Below are 24,257 nucleotides of genomic sequence, written 5' to 3'. Positions count from 1 at the left end.
GAGTGTAGGTTAATGGTATGGGCTCTGGTTGGAACTGCTCGGCACGGTCATCTCGCGGCTCCCGGTGTGCATGCGCTCGGGCGTAGGCGTGTGCCTGCTGATTGCCGCGTAAGGACTCATGCCCCGGAGTCCACACGATTTGTATGTATGGTGGCAGCTGGTGCGCTTCATTCAGAATGCGATGTGCAGCCCTGGAAATTTTGGCCCTGGAGTAATTTCTGCATGCCGTCTGAGAGTCCGTCAGAACTATGACGCAATCCCACTGCGGTCTCGTCGTGATGGCTAACGATATCGCTAGTTCCTCTGCCTCCGCAGCGCTCACTCTGGAAACCGACGATGCATTTATTTCGGTCCCGTGATTGTCGACTACGCTGGTGACGAGTGCGGTGCTTCTTGCGGTGCTGGCCGCGTCTACGTACAAGACATTGGGGTGGTTTCCATACTTTCTCGTGAGCGCCTGCACTCGGGCTTGTCTCCGTCCCATGTGGAAGTTTGGGTGCATGTTCCTGGGAATCGGTGAGACGCACATAGTTTCTTGTATTCGTGTTGGAATTTTGGTCAGTGCGCTGGTCTTCCGTACGGAATATCCAAGACGTTCCAAGACGCAGCGTCCCGCTATTGTGCGTAGTAGTCTTTCCTTCTGGCTTACCAGGTGGGCCTCTATGATTTCCCGTGCGTTGTTGTACACCCCTGTCTCCTCGAGGCGAAAAGTAGCCGTTCAGGGTAGGAGTCCGAGCGCTTGCTTATACGCCTTGCGTATCAGCCGGTCGAGTACCTCCACTTCCGCGTTCCTTAAATTTAAATATGGTGCCGAGTACGCAATGCGGCTCACAATCAGAGCCTGCACTAATCGAATAAGGTCCTGTTCCTTGAGTCCCCTCTTCCTGCTAGTAATTCGTTGAATCATGCGCAAGATCTGCGTGGTATCCAAGTAACCAAGTATCGGCTGGCCAATATATCTGCTTTGTAAGGTACACAATAGCTGATCATCTGTGCCTCCGAAGTTGTGTACACACACAGGAGGTGTAGCGCACAGGAGGTGAGCTATAGGTCTTGCTAGTTGATACCACAGCAGGCAGGTTGTCAGTGCAACATTGCAGTCTTCATTACTTGAAAAGCTGCTTATGCATGCCACTAGACAATGCCAAACTACAGCGCAACGCATTCTGTATGTGGAACGATAAAGTAGAAAATGTATGCAAGTTCATTTCTCGATGGAATGGTCGTCAGCATATATTATCCGACCTTGCCACGCGGGTGGTGACTTGGCCATCTAAACACACCAAAGTTGCCTTTTCAATCTGCTGCAGTTCGAAGCTTGTCCTACTGTTCGTAGTATGACCGCCAAATCGGGACGGCCTGTCCGTATCAATTTATGCTTAGAGCATCTAACATGCTACCCGGGAGTAGTAGGCGACAAAGTGCTTTCAGCTAGATAGAAGAGCATCGGCAAAGCGTTCTTCGGGATAAAGTCAGTTTAAGGCACATTATGCTGGCACACACTGCTGGCAAAATGAACATGAAGGAAGAACTTGGAACACTTCCCAGGCAGGTTATGACACCACTATTCATGCAACCAGTCGGGCCATTCGGCTAAGGGACACAAACTGCAGAGCTAGGGTGGAAGTCTATGAACTGTTAGTAAGTTAACTCGACCGGCTGCCAGCAGGGTAACTTCTCAGGCAAATTATGCCAGCTATAATTATGCGACTGTAGCCAGCCATTGAAGACGAAACACAAGCAAAGTTTCTTTCAGGTAATTCTGCCAGTTGCAGCGGAATATCCACTTTCTTTTTGTTGATGCCATCATGTCATTGGGTCACCAAAGCAACATTGTAGTGGCGTCTATTCTCTGCAGCATTTCTAGGTCCTGCAAGTCTTTCATCAATCTTAACTTTACGCTCCAATCTTAGTGATCCAGATAACCTCAGGTAATTTTGCATGGTACATATTAACCAAATGTTACTGCTGATTGCAATTGTAGATTAATTCCTTTTCTATAGCCAGCTTAACCTGTGCATTCAGAGAAAACTTAAATGTATGTAGATGGCTGCCATCTTGCACATATTGTTGACTTGAACTGGAGTACCGACACTTTTCTACTGCAGTGCAAAGGCCATGCTGTTTTGACTACACATTGTAGAACTGTCAGGAGTGGTTGCTTTCATTATGTTTGACATGTGCTGCTTATGATAATTTCAAGCAGTATGTTCTCTGTGCGATGAGTGGTATTCGCAATCCAGAGTAAGGAGGTGTCTCCACAACCTCAACGGCAGGTGAGAAGCTTTTTATTCTTCCTAGTAGATGTCGTGGTGAAGAAAAGACCATAGTCCACACGGTTTACTAAGCTCCAACTTTGCTGCAGTGAACACTAGCATTATTCTTGTGTTGTGCTTTAGATATTCTGCACTTTGGCCCAGCGATACATGGGAATGCAGGTTGGTGTACTTTGTGTTGTCTTCCTGCATGCTGCTGATGAAATAATGACCTTTTCATCTTGTTCTTATGCAACCAGCTGAAGTGCAGGTCACAACAGTGGTGTCATCCTACGATGGAACCATGCCTGTGGGGATGTCCAGCATCAATCCACTGGCACACTTTCAGATACAGTCACCAGACAAGCCCATGCAGTCACCGACACGGCCCTTGCAAACTCATGCCCTGGTCAACCACTTCACTCAGCAGACTGTCCAGGTAAATAAACAGGACTGCCTTGGTCAAAGTTAAATGTAGAGAAAGACCATTACAGTGGCTCTGCATAATCCAAAATTGCTCTTGCATAGTGAATTCAAGTGTTTCTGGTAATCTATAGAGATTTCTCAACTCAAGTGTTTAGCAACATTGGCTGAAGAAGGCCCTGGAGGCATTTTGTTCTTGATTAAGTGCCTGTTATCGTAATATATGGTTTGGTCTCAACTGGTTTATTGTAAGAAGATGCTGCTGCTGGGGCTAGTTGGTGTGTAACAATAAAGTAATACATTTCAGTGTGAAACAGATGACCACAAATGAAAAGACACAAATGGGACAGGTATTGTTTTATAGCAGTAAGTTGGTTCCACTGTGTTGCCTTTTTGTGACATACCTTTGGAAAAGTACAAGGAGAGAAAAAACATTGTGAACAGATCTTGGAAGTAAACTAGTTATGGGGGGGGGGGGGGGGAGCCCTTTTTTGTTATAGTACTATAGTTGTAGGAGATAAATGAAGACCACGGGAAAATGTGGCTCAAGTGTGTCAAAGTACAAATGGCGATGCATAATGTGAAATTATGTTTGGTTATTTGATCACATGGTGCTTATTCAGAAAGCAAATCATGTTTGACTTGTCACCCTTTACTAATATGTGCCACTGTCAAACTTTGAAGCAATATGCAAATGTGACATGGTTTTTAACCTGGCCAAAATATGCTAAACATGTAGAAAAAGCCTAAGAGCTACAATATGAATAAATTTTTATGCCTTGCAGCAAATCCCCCTGAATAAAAAAAATAAAAAGATTGAATGTTGTACAACACTTGCCATGTTTCTATACTCTGACAGTAATGAATTGAATATTCACATTGCTTTACAAAAAAAAAAAAAAAAAACAAGGAAAAAAACGTACAGCTATATTTGACTTTCTGAGTACTTGTGGAATATTTAATGAAAATTTAATGCTTTGTATTGCGTGGAACTTGGCTTTCCAGCATCTGCACAACATATCCATGGTTGTATTGGGCAGCAAACAAAACCAGTGAAAAGCTCCCTATAAAGCATCGTCAACTTGGCGCAATGAAGCCTTGGCCGAAAGAAGCCTAGCATTGCTTTATACAGGAAATATATAGACTAGCTGCAGACAGAAAATGAGGCTGTTGAAATGTGCCCAACCTTATAGCCTAATGTTAAAATGGCAGCACACACTGCTCTTATTGAAGTTTCCGTATTTCATCCTCTTAAAATGACTGGTGAGAGAGATCAAATGTCTTTATTAAAAACTAAATGAATAAAATAATTTTAAAAATTTAAGCATTAGAAAATAAATTTACATGTGGCGTCAGGGCATATGCATTAAATGAATTCATTAAGTTGGTTGCTCCTTTGATAAAGTCAAAGAGGCTCGTATAGACGGACTGGCTGTGTTCACTATTATATAAAGACCTGATCGTGTGTACCACATAGAGAGTCCCTGGAGGGCCTGCTGCTTCTGGGTGGCCAGTGCTTGGCACTGCCATAAAATGTGTTTCAAATGTGCGGTTTGACGGCCTCATATGGGGCAATTCGGCTGTTCTCTCACTGGTGGCAGTGTATCAGGATCAGCTGCAGGACTGCTGTGCGCTTGTTGCCATTGATAGATCATAGCCGGGGTTATTGCTGTCCCAGTTCTTGTGAGTGTGACAGTCTCTCATCGTGCGAGGCCTGGAGGTAGTGGATCTTGACAGGATGGAATATGCCATTTCTTTGTCTGCCTATGCCTTTCTTAAGCCTCCTTTAGTTCGAGCTAATAGTTCCATTCAATCGGTATTTGGTAGCATGGCTATTCCTTCATTTGTGCCACCTTCAATGTACTGCTCTTCAGTGAACCTCTTTGATGCCGACTTGGGTACATGCCCCTGCAGCCACTGGGTATCTGCTTCTCTTCAATGAACCTTTTTGATGCCGACTTGAGTCACTGCAAATGCATATTGGATGTTCGCCGCTCTTCGGTGAGGAAAAAAAAATTTACAAATTTCTCTGGCCCTGGGTGGGATTGCTCCCGTATCATAATGTCATTAAATTCAGACAGGCTTGTCTGGATTTAATGACATCACACAACGCTACAAATTGCAAAGGTCCGTTTTCCCACCACCTCGCCAGAAGCTCAGCAAAAAGCAGTCTGTCGAATGGTGGCAGTTACAGACCAGAACTTATCCGAACCCGGCGAACTCTCACCTCATTTACCCAGACATATGCAAGACAGATATATGCAAAAACTGTGTTTCTAGAGCCAATCTGGAACATATGCTATGGGAATGTTGAGGCATAACAAACAATAATGAGGATGCAGCCTCTCGCGAGCACCTCCGCGAGTGCTGGGAGACTATGTTGCTCAGCTCTGCCCTTGAAAATCAACTGTGGGCTGTCCAGCAGGCTGAGGAAGCCGCCAGGTCTGAAGAACTCCTGGTTGTCACCTAGGCGGGACCTTTTGCCTGTCCTACAAACTCGCAGGACCTTTCAATAAGGTTCTTTGACTGACTAACTGAGCTTGTCTGGATATATATTCAGACACGTGCTGTGCGTGGACTTCGCGGCGGCGCCGCTAGATAGCACAGCATGTCCAGAAAGACGCACTGCCTGGCTGCAGTACACACCTCATGCATGAGGTGTTTCGGCACCAGCAATATGGCATGTCGCTACATTGCTTCAATGCTAATCGAATTAACGTTGACACTTATCTTGAGATAGTTTCTGCTGGAGTTTTTTTCAAATGTTTTGCTCATTTTTTGCAGCAGCAGACGCCTGCTGCATCAGTGGCCCGGCCACGCTTGTCACCAGCGCTTCCACAGCCAGTCAAGACGCTGGTCTTCTTTGACCTCGAAACAACAGGCCTGCCCTCCAAGTACCAGCCAGTCAGCATAACCGAAATAGCCATGGTGGCTGTGGACAGGTGAGGGTCATTAAGTGCAGCGGATGTCTTAGCACATTTATTTTTGAAACTGAGGGAATTAGGTTGCGTGGGTGGGTCTGATGGGGGGGTGGGCAGAAAGCTGAAGTGCTTGTGCACTTAGATTTAGGTGCGCATTACTCCCACTGGAGCATCTGATAGCCTCAGTGAAATTTTGCGACTTAAAACGCCATCAGTTATGACCATATAAGCTTATTTGAGAATCAGAGTGCCGAGTTGAGGGAAGCACTTAAGAAAAAGCTTTTTTGAACTTGTCTAAAGAGCAGTTACTTATGTCATGGACTAATGATAGGAAGGAAACTGCACAGTTCACAGAAATATTTACGAGGGAATTGAATGTAAAACCTTAGTATTGTTCAAAGCAAAGTCTAACAAATATCTTTTGATAACGTTGGGACTACAACAGAGTGGAATTGAATAGGGGAGTTTTATGTGCCAAAGCCATGATTTGATTATGAGGCACGCCATAGTGGGGGACTCCGGATTAACTTGAACCACCAGGGTATCTTCAACATGCCCCAAATGCATGGGAAACGATCATTTTTACAGTTCGCCCCCATTGAAATGCGGCCGCCACGACCGGGATTTGATCCTGCGACCTTGCGCGGAGCAGCGCAACACCATAGTCGCTAAGCCACCGCTGCGGGGGGGAGGTGGCTACAACAGGCAATATTGCTGTAATGAATATTTGTTTCTTTGAGCTGCTTGATTCTTCTCTGTGGTGCTGTTGTCATTTTCTTTGTGTATTCCACAGTGTGGGCCTTACATTGCATTATTTTGACATAGTATGCATGCTTTTCGTGTTTCACTTATTGTGAAGCTTTTGGTGCCTGTTTTAAACAAAAATTATGCATTGTATTGCTCATAGGAAGTCCCCCATGCAGTTCCAAGCTTTGGCTGCTCCTCCTGTATGTAAATGTCAGAGAATACGTCTTGCTTTGGTCGACTGAAGCCCTTCTGCGTTGCTTTGCTGGCGAAAATCCTCTCCTTATTTTTGCGCCAGTGCCGCACGCAAGTTTCGGATTCTCGGAAAGCCTGTGATGCGGCCCAATTTCCGTCCCGTCTCCACACACGTGATCACTTTCCTTTTAAATGCGGCATCTTGATGAACTCGGCACTTCATGCTGATAGAGCAGATGCAGAAAATGGGAAGTCAGACGGTAGACTAATGCATTAACACACGTACTGCTACACATGGAGGAAGCTATGGCAGCTAGACTAGAGTGTAGCTACGCTCGAAGCACGTGCAAGGGAGCCATATTGAAATGCCGACGGCTATATGGTAACGCAGATTTAAGGTCGTACTCGATTCTAACGCGCATGCAATTTTTCGACCTCTTTTATCGGAAAAAAAGTGTGCATTAGATTCGAGTAAATACGGTATGTAACCTAACATGGGTTTTGTTATATTGTATATTCAGGATGTAAGGAGGTTTCAGTGTTCACTACTCTTGCTTGTGTAATGTCTTGTTTAGCTTAGTCTCAGCAGTGTGGTTTCATTTTCACATACTAAATTGTTTCTGGGCCTGACCCTCACTGGCGGCTCCTCCATGCTAGCATCAGGCCCCTAGATGGGCCACCGAACTTCATGATGTAACTACAATCCTAGCTGACCCTATCTATAGCTCTATTTTGTCGTGTGTTTGGCTGTATCATGTGCGAAAATTCGCGACCCTTTGCCATCCTGTGATCCTGATCTTGTATGTGAACCTGTGATCGTCTTTTGACAAGGACCTATTAATTGTATATTTTTGTACTTATCCTTTGAGATGCCTACACGAATGTACGCAAGTTCTCGTACTATAACAGAGGGCCTGCTAGTGGGGCTGGTAGACCGAATGAGCTTTGTTGGCTTAAGCTCCCGGAGTTGAGAAATGGCTTGGTTCCTTTAAAGGGTTGAACTTTGCAGGTAAATTACCCTACTACAATAATAATAAAAAAAATAACAAAGCTTGGTAAGCCTGAAAAGATTCAAAAATGAAAGATGGGTGGGGATGCCTCTAAGTTACGTACTAACCTGCTGTGACGTGAATTTTGACAGTGTCTGCTCGAGGCTGGTTTATTTTTTATTAGTAAAAATGGACTACATTGTATTCTATAGATGCAAAGGCCGAACCTAGCAAGTTTCGAGAAATTCTACTGCACTACAACGGCTCAGATACTAGAATAGCGGGGCAGCTGTAAATGTTAATTTGTTATTTAGCATGCTCAATTAATTCTTGCTTGACTGTTTTTCTCATGGCGTCGAAATGTGTTTCACAGGCAGTATTGCTAACTCTTTTTTGAGCATGTCACTACACAAAGACGAAGAAGTCGCTAAATTTTCGCTAAATTCTGCTGTTTTGTCCCTAAAATTGTCGCCAAAACTGTAGAGCGACTTTAAAATCATGTAGTTGATTTGGAGCACTATGCAATTAGCTAATATATATGGCATAACACATTACCAAAACATACTTTCGTCTAGTGTCTGTGCAGGTGAGGAAGCGACAGTAAATTTACCAGCAGGGTGCGGAAGGCTTTAAATTGATTAATATGCTTAGAAAACAACAGATGAAAGGTGAAATTTTGTGTTTACCTTCAGACTGTAAGGTTACAAATCCAGCAGAGTTCAAAATAACACGGGTAACTTGATTTTTTTTTGGTGGGAAAATGCACTTGATCCAGCTTATGCCTGCACATTTTCATTTCTTCAGTGCTCGTGGAAGGCGAACTCAATTCTGTGATGTGTGCTTGTTCATGTTGTTATCACAGGAATAACAAAATATGTGGCCTTTATACAGGCAAATGCCATGTCTTTTTCTACTGGGAAGCTCAGCGTAGTATTGATTTCTCTGCAAGTCGTGAAAAACGGGAAGCTGTGCATTCAGATTCATGTAAACAAGCTCAGCCGCTATGACGTGTAGTTACCCGCCGTGGTTGCTCAGTGGCCATGGTGTTGAGCTGCTGAGCACGAGGTCGCGGGATCGAATCCCGGCCATGGCGGCCGCATTTTGATGGGGGCTAAATGCGAAAACACCCGTGTACTTAGATTTAGGTGCACGTTAAAGAAACCCAGGTGGTCCAAATTTTCGGACGCCCACTATGGCGTGCCTCATAATCATATCGTGGTTTTGGCACGTAAGACCCCATAATTAAATTTTTTTATGACATGTTGTTTCTTCTACAGTTGATTGGTTGTATTATTCACCTGTGATATTTTATATCTCACCATGAAATTTATTACTAATGGAAATTTACTACTATGCTTGCTAATGTCCTCCAATCGAACATATTTAGTGAAACTGCAGGTTGAAGACCTGTGTGAATGGGTGTTGTTAAAAAAAAAAGCAATTTGTAAGCATAATGGGAAGCCTGTTTCTTTAAGCGCAATTACATAGCGTATGGCCGCCATGAGTGCAGAGTGCGAATGCTTCGGCATGATAACAGCTCCCACGTGCTGTACAGCCAGTTTCAGCCGTCTATATTACTTGCAGCTCTTCAGTAATGAAGTATAATCTAGAAAGCCATTTCCGAAGCAACTTTCTTAACTTGCAGGCTGCTAAAATGTCGCCAAATTATTTAGGCTCTTGCTAAAAAAGTCACTGGTTGCTAAACAGAAAAATTTGTCACTATACAAAGAGTTGCTAAGTCTAGTGAAAAATTCGTTAAAATGGTAACAAGGGCTGCAGGATTCTCGTACACATTTTCAGTGAGCATATGCAAGCTTCAAGTGGGCTGTGTGTTACTTTCAACAAATATAGCATTACACCAACTACCGTATTTACTCGAATCTAGGCCGACTCCGATTCTAAGCCGACCCCCCAAAAGTTCGAAGTCCGAAAAAAAAAAAAAAAAAACTTACCTCGAATGTAGGCCGAATGAAAAAGCGAGGACAGCATTCGCAAAATGAAACAGCATTTATTAAATTTGAACATGCCGAGCTCATTCTATGTCACCATCGCTGCTAGCCTCGTCGCTATCTTCCTTACTGCTGACATCTTCAAACAGTGCGCTATATTTAGTACCATCCAGCGCATTAGAGATGCAGCATTTTTGGAAGGAGCGCACGTTGCGGCGCACGCAAAAACCATCTCCCGTGGCCCCCTCCAACGACAGACCGATGCCGAAGTTCCGCCCGGTTTGAACGTTTGACGTTGCCTCTACGGCTAGCACAACTACCGTATTTACTCGATTCTCACGCTTCCTCGATTGTAACGCGCACCCGTTTTCCGTGAGGAAAAATTTGGAAAAATAGATTTCCTCCCGATGCACTGATGTTGCGATGAATAAAAAAAAAGTCGCAGTTTCGTCCGAAAGGCGATGCATCGAATGCGGTAGCAAATTAGTAGACCTCTATTAACAAGCACGGTGTCACGCGCGCTCAAGCAAACATGAACACATCTCGCTCGTTGACCGCGGAAACGAACTGTCAAAACGCTGGAGACGAAGCGCGCCTTCGTGCTCGCATGCCTCTCGCTTCAACGCGGCGAAAACACGGCGCGCGGCGGACTTTACCAGTCGCAGATTGCTTTCAAGATAGGGCCAAGCCTGATCGTATCGCCGGAGTGGATCGTCGCAGATTACGTCCTGCTTCGGTCCACTGAAACCGTTCCGCATTGCTTTGCTGGCGAAAATCCTCTCCTTCTGTTTGCGCCAGTCCCGCTCGCAAGTTTCGGATTTTCCGAACGCCCGTGATGCGGCCCGATTTCCGTCCGTCTCCGCACAGATCATCACTTTCCTTTTAAATGCGGCATCATGATGAACTCGGTACTTCATGCTGATAGATAGAGCAGACGCTGAGAACGTGAAGACAGACGGTAGACTATTGCCTAAGCACGTGTACTGCAGCACATGGAGGAAGCTTCCGCATGCTACGGTAGCTAGGCACGACGCGCGTGCGAGGCGGCCATTTTGAAATGCCGACGCAGATTTAGGGTCGTGTTGAAAGTGCGCGTTAGATTCGAGTAAATACAGTATTCGTTTAGAAAGCGGCACTATAGTGGCATCGCCCATTTGGTGCCATTATGATAACGCCACACCGCGCGCCGATGCTGCACCATACCGATACTACCGATACGACGCAGGTCAAAATGGCGACGTCGCTCGTGTACTTCACCTGGCTACTGGCGCGGCTAGTAGCGGCTGCGATACTGACTTTTCTAGATGGCGCTAACTATGCACCATATTTATCAGTTTCAGTTAAAAACTGGCGCGTTTTTTAAAATCCTCGAATCTAAGCCGACCCTAGAGTTTCGTATGTGATTATTTGAAAAATATTATCGGCCTAGATTCGAATAAATACGGTATTATTTGAGTCTGATAACCTGCTGTTTGAAGTCATCTGAAATACCTTTGTTGTAAGAATGTTACAACATTTGTTGAATGCTACTCGCATTCTCTTCGCCTGAACCTAGCACTGAGGTTGTTTTGTGCTGCAAATATCTGGTAAGCACTTTCTTAAAAGGAGAACGCAACAGTTTCTGTGCATCGACTTCAATCTCAATGTTTCATGTTCCTTTACTGGGCCCTAATAATTCTAGGTGATTGTATCAATTTGTTTGCAGGAATTTTATATATCAGCGGCAAGCTTTCTGCAATGGCTTGCTTCATGTTACCACATTGGCCAGGGGCAAATTTTTGTCCCTGCCACACTGCCTGGGCCAGTAGTCTGAATCTCCCAGGTATATTCGCAGCAGCCGTGCGATAGTACTTGGAAAGCCGACAAGCTGCCTCACCAATGAAAATGAGTGTACAGGATGGCAGCAAAGTTGGTCACGCCCACTATCTTTGAAACACCGTATCACAACCTTTCGTTCCCGACGCTGTTCATAGACACACATCGGTCTCTTTTTGTAGCTTCAAGCAACCTGTCACAAGAATAGCTTTGGATTTACATGGCGGGCGCAGAAGGGTCATGTGACTAATGAGCGTACCTTCCAGCTGCATGCATTTGTACGGACGGCGCATCGATGTTAAAAGGGGGTGGGAGGGTGGGATGCATCGAGTAAACTTGCAGTGATCTTCGTGATTTCAGAATCTGTGACAGGTGGCAAATTATGTGGAACCCTACAGTGAAGTGGCGCCTGCTCGTTACTGTCAGAGCCGACTTTGGTCGCTCTGCACAACATCAATGATGGCTGCACGCGGAGCAAGGATTGAGTCGCATGGTGCGCGGTCCGTGTTTTCGTTTGTTACGCAGATTGGTCTAACCCACCTGCCGTAAAGATGAGAAAACCCTCCTGCATTTGCGAGGCCCACTGGAAAGCTTTCTATGCAATAAATGATTGCCATAAATCACAGGCCCACTATTAAACTGAGAACCTCATTCGCATTCAGTACATGTCACTACTTATTCAGCTTAAAAGGGAAAAAAGCGCTTGATTCTATTTAACTGACATTCTATTTATACAAAAAAATACTTTCCAGATTTTCATATACTAGAACTGAGCTGTAATCAGTGCTCGCGTACTAATTTGGTGTTCCCTTTAATAAGCGCAGACCATACGGTATATCTTGAAATTTTAGGTACTGAAGCGGGTTGCTTCGTAGAAGGGTTCTTAAGTAGGTCCTCACGAGCAGGAAAAGGTGATGCACAGAACAAAATAATGTTTAATAATTGAAGCAAACTAAAAGAACACAGTAAAACATGGGAAGTGCTGCTGAAACATATCAACAAAGTGCCACACCGTTGGGGCACGCTCAAGCTAACCCTGACCCTGGCGGGGCACATGCCGGACATGCGCGCGATTCCAACAGTGCTCCGCAGCGGTCTCGCCCCTGAACTGTTCCACGGGTTGCTTATGAATATCAAGCACCGCACTATTGTTGTAGTGTCCATGACGTCACATGAGTGTTCGTTCGAGGAGTCTGCCACTGGTGGATGGCCCATGCTAGCAGGCATATCGCCAGGCGGTGATGTTGGCGATCCTGACAGTAGCTACGATACTGATAGCTTGCTACATTATTGTTATGCAATGCTTGGAGACTACCAAGGATCTGCAGCACTGTTTTCCTTCACAGAATTTGTTAGCAATAGATTTTGTGATAAATTTTATGATATTTGATACACGATTCAATACTCGGCTCTTTTTCTTCATTTGATCCTATATTTGATTTGAAGCCGGTATTCGGCATTCATACACCCCTACATGAAACCCATAAAGGAGCCGCCACCAATGAATTTGATTGTTTTCTTGCATTCAGACGCATTGGGGATTTAAAGTAGGTGAATTGTGGTGTTCTCTAGTGGTAGGTGAAGTTTTATTCAAACTGTTTCTTCTTGAACAATGCAAGAAATCTAAGATCTCGTTTGGCCTCTGCACATTTTAGATTACTGCATTGTTCATAGTGGTAACTACTAAATGGGGCATAATGTTATTAGAAAATTTTATCTGCAATGGGTCCATGTTAAGCAAAGGGAGATGCCCATAACTAGGCACAACTGTATGTGTCTAACCTGTTGAGTGAGTATTTGAAATTGATGGTGCTGCAGTGATGTACATTTATTGCACTATGTGCTTTAATGGGAGTGAACTTCACAGAGCATTGAAGCCGATTAGCTGGCTGGCTTATGCAAGTTGGTGGTGCCTTGAATGAACTGCTTTCCTTCCTGAATTCATGCTTGCGCTGTTCAACCATGCTGTGAGGTTGTCGCTTTAGGTGAACTCCCTTTGTTGTTGGCAACATCCTGCTTTGTTTCCTGAGCTTTCATTTCCCCTTTTCAGAAGCCTGAACAGAGCACACAAATGACTCATATTACAGTAGTTAGCATTCTAGAAAATTGAAGTGAAAAAATTGTTCAGCTCGTGTGCACAATCCCGTTGCTTTGACATCAGCCCCAAGTGTTGTGACATGAAAGGCTGATATAGTTTGTGAAAGCTCATTTTAGTAAACAAACATTGAACAGACACCACGCACAAGTTCTATCCTCCCTTTGTGTGTTATCGTTTACACTGTTTCTTGGCTCAAGCGGTAATGCTACCACTGCACCATTTGCACCTAGCTGCGACGAGAGGAAAATCTGCTACATCCTGCTACATTTCAGCAAAATATGAGAAATCTGCGCCCACTTTGCGCTGAAAGGGTTGCTCAGGCTTTTAAAAATAGAACCCAGTTGTCAAGCAACATTTTACCGCACCATCAAAAGTGCAGTGGGGTAGACCAGCAGCCGCATTAGCTCCGCAGTGGACCGAGTCAAGCCTCACCAATTAAGCCTGGATTGTATTGCTGTTTCTTCCATGGGCTATTGTCTATATTCAATATAGTACCTTCCACTCCGACGCGGGCGGGATGCTTAGACAATGGGACAGCCTCGCTTTTCAAGCGGCCGCGAGCGATTGTGCAGGCGCCGAGCCACACTCTGCGCTCCTTTCCTGTGTGATCAATTTAAAACGGTGACCGAAGTTTTGGACGCTATATGGTGTCTCATTCGATTGTTCGAGCATAACGCGCACAATAGCGCAGACATAGCAGCTGTGAACAATTTTTCCGATATTCAATTTGTTGCTTATCCCCCACTTTTGTTGCCATGTTGATTTCAAGGCGCAAGAATGGTGCATGCAATTAAGATTTTGGTTGACTCTGCGCCAAACAGCGACTTTGGCCGCTAGATAATGACGAAGCGCCGCTGGTTAGGCCTTGCTGTATCGTACGGCTGTGAGAAAAATTGCTGTATCATATTGCCGTGGCAGCAGGTTGTCGCGGCAAGGTGGCCTCCATTACATTCGTACCAGTAAACTGCTTCGGTGATTGGGTGTGAGATCACGGGCGAGAATGGTGGCCGAAAGCCAAGATTTGGTCCGGGGGCGACATGCTGGCAACTATACCTTGAATGCTTTTGCGAAGTGTTTTTTCCGCTTACTGGATAGAACGGGGGGGGGGGGGGGGGTGATTTTTAGTGCTTGTACTTTGGATTGAGTTTATGAACCAGTAACTGCTTACTGCGTTCACATGGTTTGCCCACTGTAAAAGCTCCATGTAATATTGTTTGCAAGCGATTTCATAAACCACGGCCTGGCTCAACCGGTGCTCGCGCTCGCTTCTTACGGCCTTCTCACCCGTCGGGGAAACAATGGGAGAGTTTCTCGGCACGTTTCGCCACCCGTTGGCAGTAGGGACGCTGCGACCCTGACCCTTCCTTCCCTGCTCTGCGTGCATGCGCTTGCCTTTGCGCTCGCACTATCGTTTTCCCGCGCATTTTATTCGGTGCTCTGTCAGTGTTGACCAGTATGCAGTAATTTGTGGGCTCCTGAAAACGGTCGTACAGCCTTTAGTACGCGCGGCCACAGCCAAGAGTTGGCGCCGTTCATTGCACATCGGTATATAACTGCTGTGTGATGGTGTATTGCTGTGTTCCGTATTGCAAGTCCCGTTCCGGGAAAACACGCGGTGTTTCTTTTCACCAGTTTCCAAGCAATGAGTTTCTAGCCTGAGTTTCTAGCTCTTTTGGACAAGATAGTGTTTTTTTTTCTTTTCGATAAAGCCTCCGAACACCTGCCACGCAGGAGGAGCAGTACAGCCCTATTTACAACGCGCTCCCATCTTGAGCTGCCCTGAAGGTGTTAACGACAGCCATGCGAGACGATCTGCAAATCTAATTGCCGAGAAGTTTCTGAGAATACTCCTTGTAAATCAGTCAAACCAACTGACTGACGAAAACGAGAAGCCTTCGGCCTATGTACACAAGCCTCCAAGGAAACACTTTAGATTGTAATTGTGAATAAGACACATTTGTGAGCTACTGTGTCAGTAAGAGCTTTCGCCTGAAAGTATGGCAACCATTGTAATACCCTTGTCACACGGCACGTGTAATGTTATTTGCAGCAAATGAGATTAAGTGTTAATGCTATTTTTGTTGCTTCTACACGGCCTAGTGAATGACATTCACAGCTAATGGCATTTGCCCATTGAATGAGTTTCCCAAACTCATTCACGCGCGACTTGTGTAAACTCGACGACAGGGGCTTGGCAAAAAATGACAAAATCGATAAGTTAAAACGAAGTGTAATATATTTTCAAATAAACATCCAATGTTTACCATTGTATTGCTAACAATATAGTGAAAATATGTAAACAAGAAGCACGATTTGTAAGGTCTCGTTATCATAGGAGCCTGCCGATAAGCATTGCCATCAATTGCGAATGCCATTTTGTTTACCCGTGTAGACTGGGAACGCAAGACTATGGTGGCTAGCACCATAGCAAGACCTCAATGACATTCGGTATGAATTTCATTTACTGCAAATGACATTACATGTGCCGTGCATAGGGGTATAAGTGCATACGAGGAATAAATATTTCATTGCTCAAAATGCATATGCGTTTGATGACGGAAAGCTGTTCTCCCGGCGCATGCATCTCCATGTTCCCCGGTGAGTGAATTTAAAGAAGCTCTATGTATTAATACGGTTACTCTGCATGCATTTATAAGAAGCCTAGAGGAACCATTTACGCGTCCTCTACAATTAGGCGACTTGTTCTTGAATGCACGGTGAGGTAAGAAGCGCACCCGACCCCATCTTCCAGCGCTGCGCGCGCTGCACAGATCGACTGGGAACATCTGAGCTGGGTGAGGTCGCAGCACTCCCCACCAAGCAGCGGTGATAGGCAAGAACTAGCCCCGATGCGAAGGCCGGAAGAAGCGAGCGCGCGCGCCAGTCGAGCTCGGCGGTGCATAAACCTGCTCTGAAAGTCAATTTTACTGCTCCAAAATGCCTTTCTGGCTGGTCCAAAAGCTGCTCCCAAATGACAAGGACCAGTACCATCACTGCTAAAGCTGCCTTAAGTCAACTTCATACCACTTCTGAAAAAAAAAGGGAGGTAGGTGGGGGAAAGCAGTGAACTTTTTTTTTTGGTTGTGTTATCATGGTCTAGGGATAGCACACGCCCATTTTTTTTTTTTGTTCTGTTAACACCAGTGGATACATAGTCTGTGCATCACACACAGTTTTCCCTCTATGCAGAATGCACTTGGCACATGGTTTGTAAGCCCTGTTGCAATGAAATAAGAACCAGCCAAATAGGCTTTTACTTCATTGTGTGCATGACGGGGAATACAAACAAATCTCGATTGATTATCACTGTGCATAAGGCTTTCTTGTGAATTATTATGCTAGGAGCCTTTTATTCATTACAATTATAGCTTAAAACATTTGCTCCCAAATATAGGACCCACTTTGAGAAGCAAGATAAGACTGAATTTCGGGTGATCAACAAGCTAACACTGTGCCTAAAGCCTCAAGCTGCCATGCACCCGATGGCTGCCAAGAAATCTGGTGAGTCGCCTCCTCCCTCAAATAACACCTTAATAAGGGACATTGAAGGCAAGCATTTAGTCCTGCTGGAGTGATTCTTAAAAAAAGGCTCTCAAATGTAATCTAATCTTTCTCCATTGCCAAGGGGGGACATAGCTGCAAAGATTTGGTGATCTAAGCAACTCCTAGTGGCCTAAATCAAATGCTGCGACAGCAGAATTTGTTGACATGTGATCACGACAAGCACAAGTGTGATGTGGGTCTAAGTGTCTGTCAATGGAATGCATGTGTTTAGCAGGCCAGAAGAGACTGAGCTAGATGAGATGCATTCCAGCGCGTTGCAGAGGTGTGAATCAAAATGCATCTTGGTGAATGTCCTTGGCTGCTGCAGCCAAGGGTGGTTGTGCCGCAGCCAAGGACACAATTGCAAGCAGTTAAGCAGATGCTTGCAACGAATCATGTTGTGGTACTGCACTCGATTTGTCTCACAGTTGGGGAGATGGAGCAATCACCCCAAATGTGCCGCTAACCTTCATAGTTGATGTGGATCCACTGCGGGAGTATTGTTGTGGCCTGGCTGTATTTTCAGACCTGTTTCTTAGCTTATTACTGCTGTCGGAGCAAAGACTCAATCAAAGAGTCTTTGCCCTCGATGCACAACAAACAGTCATGTACCAATCGCAGCCAGAGCTTTGAAGCGTGACGAAGGAAGAATTATGCTAGAAAAATATACTGAGCCACTGGGAGGACGGCAAAATGACGACTACAAATCTGCATGTTCGCCTTCGGTGCCCGAAGCTGCGGAGCCGTCACACCTGCAAAGGCAAAAACACAATTTACATGGAAAATGAAGCTCTTGCATATGAACAGCTTCTTTATTAATATTAAAACAACTAGACAAAAGCAAAGGAGCGTCGGAAGTGTACGTATCATAGCCTACAGACCGTGGATATCCAGGGTTTCTGCCATTCTATCTGGTGAGGCTGCAGTGAAAACCGATGGAACTGCCTCACCAGCTTCAGTAATGTTTAAGTAACTGTTCGTGCACCCAAAAATGCAACATGTTTGTTTGAATTTGGTTCCACATGCTATTTTGGCAACAAAAAACAGAAGAAATGGCAGAACATAATCGGCCAACGTAGCTGGCGACTGCGCCTGTTGCACCTGGCCGGCCCGGCCTTCATATGCCATTACATTTGCGGTGCCTCTGCATGAAGGTGCCAGTGGTCCAAGCTCATCCTGCACCCGGTGCCTATAAAGAAGGAATGCATCTTAGTTGAAGGTTTGCACTGTTTTCATTCCTTCTTGGTTTGTGTTGTGAGGTCCACGACATAAAAGGGCATTTCTTGCTGCTAAGTTTTTATTTTCTGTCGGTCGGGAGTTCCTGGCTGCTTCTAGTGAACAAAACATGCTACAAGAAGTGCGAAGCGTGCGTTGAAGTAAGAGTCTTGCTGCTTGCAGAATAAGTTAGAATGTTCTCATGCATATTTTAAATGATGAGCACAATATGCCCGGTTGTACTCTGAAAAGTATTTGTAAGTTGTAGTTGTATTTGGAAGTATAATACAGTCACTTAAGTTATTTAAAAGGCCCCTTATTAGGTTTGGCTTTTGAGAATACGCTACCAATGTATTTATTACATTTCCAAGTGTACACATGTGTGCACTTTGCAGGCCAGCTGGCTGTATGGAATCTTGAACGATTCCTCACTGAGTGTCGCGGCTTGTCACCCGTTCGCCGTCACTGCGAAGTCGTCGACGGGGTATACAAGCCGGTTGGTCGTTCCGTACCTAAGCGAACACAGTGAAAGGGTCCGAGTCGGGAGTAAACAACAAAAAAACAACATATTTATCGACTGACGATACACAAATTAATAAAATAAAATAACAAAAACCACAAGAAAACTAACACACTTGAACTTAATATAGCTCAATGATGACGACAAAGAAATGTGACGAGCAATTAACAGTGGATTTAAAAATGAAACGGTGCGGGTCAAATATACAAGAATACACTTAACAGTAGTTCAGCAAAACAAAGTTCAAAAGAAAACAAATGATGTCATACGCGTGGCCGGGCAGCAGCAGCAGCAAGTCTATAAACCGTGAAGTCGGCGCGCTGAGATTTCCCGAAGAATGCTGGCAAGCCGATCTTGTTGAGGTGGATGCGATTGCTGGGCTGGGTTTCCCGAGAGTCTAGATCTGACGACTTCTCTCAAGCAGATTGAGCTAACTTCAGGCGAACTACCGTGAGCTTCGTTGCAGATGTTGGTTTATCGTCTCGTACGTCAACTAGTTACTCAGAGTTCCGACGTGGTTAGACGGCCCAGGCAATACTGGACGGCACTAGCCCCTCGACTGCTCCTCAGGAGATTACAGGCTCAGCTTCTAGGATGATTAGCAGGGACTAAAACCTGCGCTTAAATAGCCTCTTATTTCCCTAGTTCCCTAGGTCGGGGAATGGCAGGTATGGGTGACAGTTCACCTAATTATTTAATTACTCCTCCCAAAGGTCTTGGCCATGGCCCTTTTAATCAGAGGCGAGAGAATGGGCAATTCCCCACCCCGCTGTTAGAGGTTGCGCTCCCGTACTGCACCACACAGACACACACGCACACCCTTGGGTCTGTTGACAAGCGCAGAAGCAACAGCGGCAGCTGGCCACACGGCGCCATATTCTCGGACAATACATACGCTGCTAGCAATTTGTGGACATGGTACAGAGACGTCACATATTTTGAGGTTTCCGAAAAGCACTTGACCCTTCCAGTCTTCAGCAACCCACTGAAGACACACGCGGGGCAGAGAAGACACAGGGGTTCTTAGAAAGGACTCTCGGGGCATGCGTCAAGGTTGCGCCAACAAAAAAACAATCTCCCTTTTTTCGGCCGCATGCCCGAGTGACTGTCAATACCCGTCTTGCTCAGCCTTTCCTACTCCCACGACATTTTGGCGCCCGTTAATCGACGCGTCGCTGACTCGAAGCTATGCCACACCGTGACGCTGAGAATGCACTGGTAGGTAAAGGGCAGTTTCTGACTTGCCGACTGGGGGGTGTTGGCGGCCACAGTGCCTACTGCGGCAAGGCACATGTTTAACCACATGTGTAAAGTGGGAAGACGCAAGTGGCAGTGGAGGCTTCCGTGTGTGCCACTCGCTGGGTATCAAAGAGAGTTGACCAAGGTTTGCAGGTTTCTGTGTTCGCCTTCCTGTGCTTAACCTCTGTGAGAAACTGTTGTCTTGATCAGTCTCCAAACTGCTGCGAGTTTGGCGAATGGCCACCTTAGGGCACTAGGGTTCTCTCATTTGCAAATACCTCTGCCTGATTTCGGCCCAGCTTTTGTGCAGGAAATGAGTGCATTGACAGGTGCCTTTAGCCTGTGCCTTGTATGTTGCAGGTCTGGACACCATTCTCCTGAAGGACCAGGGCCTGTTTCATCAGGCTCAGCCTGCGATTCGTGCCTTTCTGTCTGTCCTGGCTCCACCGGTCTGCCTTCTGGCCCACAATGGCGACTCTTTTGACTTTCCCATATTTATGGTTGGTACTAACTTCCTTATCATCATCATCAGCCTATATTTATGTCCACTGCAGGACGAAGGCCTCTCCCTGCGATCTCCAATTACCCCTGTCTTGCGCTAGCGTATTTCAACTTGCGCCTGCAAATTTCCTAAGTTCATCATCCCATCTGGTTTTCTGCCGACCTCGACTGCGCTTCCCTTCTCTTGGTATCCATTCTGTAACCCTAATGGTCCACCGGTTATCCATCCTACGCATTACATGGCCTGCCCAGCTCCATTTCTTCCGCTTAATGTCAACTAGAATATCGGCTATCCCCGTTGTTCTCTGATCCACACCGCTCTCTTCCTGTCTCTTAACGTTACTCCTAAGATTTTTCGTTCCATCGCTCTTTGTGCGGTCCTTAACTTGTTCTCGAGCTTCTTTGTTAACCTCCAAGTTTCTGCCCCATATGTTAGCACCGGTAGAATGCAATGATTATACACTTTCCTTTTCAACGACAGTGGTAAGCTCCCAGTCAGGATTTGGTAATGCCTGCCGTATGCTCTCCAACCCAATTTTATTCTGTAAATTTCTTTCTCGTGATCAGGGTCCCCTGTGAGTAATTGACCTAGATAAATGTACTCCTTTACAGACTCTAGAGGCTGAGTGGCGATCCTGAATTCTTGCTCCCTTGCCAGGCTATTGAACATTATCTTTGTCTTCTGCATATTCATCTTCAACCCAATTCTTACACTTTCTCGATTAAGGTCCTCAATCATTTGTTGTAATTCGTCTCCATTGTTGCTGAATAGGATAATGTTATCTGCAAACCGAAGGTTGCTGAGATATTCGCCGTTGATCCTCACTCCTAAGCCTTCCCAGTCTAAGAGCTTGAATACTTCTTCTAAGCATGCAGTGAATAGCATTGCAGAGATTGTCTCCTTGCCTCACCCCTTTCTTGATAGGTAACTTTCTACTTTTCTTGTGGAGAACCAAGGTAGCTGTGGAATCCTTGTAGATGTTTGCCAAGATATTCACGTATGCCTCCTGTACTCCTTGATTACGCAATGCCTCTATGACTGCTGGTATCTCTACTGAATCAAATGCCTTTTCATAATCTATGAAAGCATACCTGCCAACTCTTCCGAATTTTCCGTAAAAAGTACGAATTTGGACCCGTCTTACGATTTTACGAATGTCGGCTCAATTTTTACGGAAAAGTGGTTATATTCGCGAAATAGTTTTAAATATTTTTAATAAATTCACACCGTTGCTGGTGGGTAGGGGCGCCACTTACGTAGGGGCGCAGAGAGATGGAGGTATGCGCCGTAATATTTATTGTCTGCAGAGTAAGGAGATTTTTCAATCTGTGACGTTGCCTTCGTCATCGGATTGTTGGAGTACCTGACGACAGCTGGAAGTCACTGGTTGTCGTTACTCTCAACATAGAGGTCCACCTGTACGTAAGTGGCGCCCCTAGAGACGACGGCGATTTCGGGTCGATGCGGCAGGCAGTGATGTTCCGTGCAGGGAATTTTCCCTTTTTCAGGGAATTTTCAGCCGTCATTTTGGACAAAAGGGAAAAAGGGAATCTTCGCAATATTGCAGGGAATTTCTGGAATGGTGAAATTCCTCTATAATGTCCAAAACATAGTGACACGATGCGCTTTCGGATTCTGCAATTGTTTCCGGCGCATGCAGCAGGTAAAAGCATAGCCTTTGAGATTCGTTAGTGTTACTTATATAAAGCGATTTCTTGTTTACGTTGCGTGTTTGATTCGGAACCCAGATTTCCACAACGTATTCACAGCACATGGGCTCCGAGATTGCTACGTGACATCATAGTGGAAGACCTCATTGTTTCGTTATGATTGGGCAACAAGCCACAAGCATCCAATCCAAAGAATAATCAAAAGAGGAGCAGAGGAGCGGCAATCGGGTGTTTATTTCAACGTTTTGCTTGCGTCAGTTGTTTTGTCATAAACTATGGGCTCCGATGACAGCATGGATGACGGCTCCGGACCATCAAATCCTAAACAGGCAAAGCAAACGAGAAAAAAATTTCTGAAGTTCTTTCGCTGGGAGTGGCTCAGCCTGCTGGAATTTAAAGGATGGCTTGTAGAGCACACGACTACCTAGGCGAAGTGCAAAGCCTGCGGCGTGACGATCTAGTGCGGTAAGAGGGATCTTCTGAACCATGCTAAAATAACGAAACACCTGGCAGCAATAAGATCGATCAATTGCACACTGCATCAGCCATTTGTTTCGAGCGAATCGCTGATGTGAGGTCGCGTGACGCGCCGTCCGGCCCTGCAAATCCCTCGAAGTTTTAGAAGCCAATCGCGAAGGCCATGCTTTTGTGTTGTGCAGGAGCGCAGGCGCCTGAAATAATTGCAAAAGCCGTAAACACGTCACACACACACACACACACACACACACACACACACATATATATATATATATATATATATATATATATAATTCGTTAGTGCAGGGAAAAATCCGGGGATTTTCGTAGACATATGCAGGGAAAAATGCCCGAAATAGGGAATTTTCATGTCTCGGAAAGGGAATTATTAGGCGCAGTACGGAACATCACTGGCGGCAGGAACAGTTTCGGTATGGGAGGCTGTGGCTAGTCGTCTTGCCTGTCACCTTCGCTAGGCTTTTTTCGCGACGCTAGGCTTTTTTCGCGAGTACAGTAAAAGCTCGTTAATTCGGACACGTCCTTTGGTCCCGGCAGGCGTTTGCAGTATTTAATGCAATGAAACTCTCGTTAATTCGGACGTATTTGGCCGCACATCGGTTAATTCGGACAACTCTTGGTGCTCGGCGAGCGCGGAGCGCCGCAAATGTGCGACGTAAACGAGCTATAACTAGAGTGTACTCTACCATAACGGCATTAGCCTCCACCGAAACGAAGCGACGGAGTTCAAATCGTACGGGAATGACAGCAACGCCAGGATGCTTCGTGCCTATTTGATCCTTTAAAGCTTTCATTCTTGCGTTTGCCGGCGCGCATAGCACCGCATTGGCCGCGTGCCTTCAAAACTGCGTAGTCGCCATCCGTGATCGCGTTGATAGCGGCCGCGGTTTTCATCCGCAGCGGTTGCGGCAAAAAGTAGTTTCGTTTTCACTAGTACACTCTAGTTTTCACTCAGTGTCCGTGCCGTCAGGAAATGAAATACGAACTCCTTGAAAAGACAAAAAAAAAAAGAAAGAAAAGAAATTTGAGCCATTCCACGCCGCCGCGCGTTGTTTTCCATCCTTCTCCGCATCGCCAGCCTCGCGCGCCTCTGTCCCGTTGCCCTTCCGCCCCTCCGAACACGAATGGTCCGCGCCCATAGCTCTAAGCCACGCCACCCTCCGAAACATGAATGGACCGCGCCAAAACAACGTTAGCGTCCACCGAAACGAAGCGACGGAGTACTGGAATGACAACAACGCCGGAAGGCTTCGTGCCTATTTGTTCCTATTCGTGCCTAGCTTGCGTTTACCGCCGCACATAGCACCGCGTTGGCCGCGTGCCTTCATGACTGCGTAGTTACCAACCATGATCGTCTTGATAGCTGCCGCGATTCCGTCCGCTGCGGTTGTGGCAAACAGTAGTTTTGTTTTGACTCGGTACGCACGTCGGCCGCGTGCCTTCATAACTCGGTAGTCGCCATGCATGATCGCGTCGATATCGACAGCGGTTTCGTCCGCAGTTGCAGCAAACGATAGTTTCGGTTTGACTATGCGTGCGTCGGCCGCGCGCCTTCAGAACCGCAAGGTCGCCGTGCATGATCACGTTGACAGCGGTTGCGGTAAGCAATAGACATTGGCGAAAAAATAAACGGGATGTGCGCGCGCTAGTGAAAAGCCCGTCTCAGATGAAGACGCGCGTCGCG

At 45.8% G+C, this 24,257-nt stretch overlaps 1 protein-coding gene across 2 annotated transcripts in view; it reads left to right on the top strand.

Annotated features, from left to right (window-relative positions):
* Positions 1-24,257, top strand: part of LOC119437146 (three-prime repair exonuclease 1) — a 43,904-nt gene that overhangs the window by 1,615 nt on the left and 18,032 nt on the right. Inside the window, exons 2-5 of one of the 2 annotated variants that reach the window (XM_037704217.2) lie at positions 2,516-2,694; positions 5,466-5,620; positions 16,784-16,890; positions 20,267-20,406. In XM_037704217.2, coding sequence (XP_037560145.1) covers positions 2,516-2,694; positions 5,466-5,620; positions 16,784-16,890; positions 20,267-20,406 — 581 coding nt within the window. Of the gene's footprint in view, positions 1-2,515; positions 2,695-5,462; positions 5,621-16,783; positions 16,891-20,266; positions 20,407-24,257 lie in introns of both variants that reach the window. The other variant, XM_037704216.2, reaches the window with a different exon arrangement.

This window comes from Dermacentor silvarum, chromosome 1 (assembly GCF_013339745.2).
Source record: "Dermacentor silvarum isolate Dsil-2018 chromosome 1, BIME_Dsil_1.4, whole genome shotgun sequence".
Taxonomy (NCBI): Eukaryota; Metazoa; Arthropoda; class Arachnida; order Ixodida; family Ixodidae; genus Dermacentor; species Dermacentor silvarum.
This window is presented reverse-complemented; position numbering and strand designations above follow the sequence as displayed.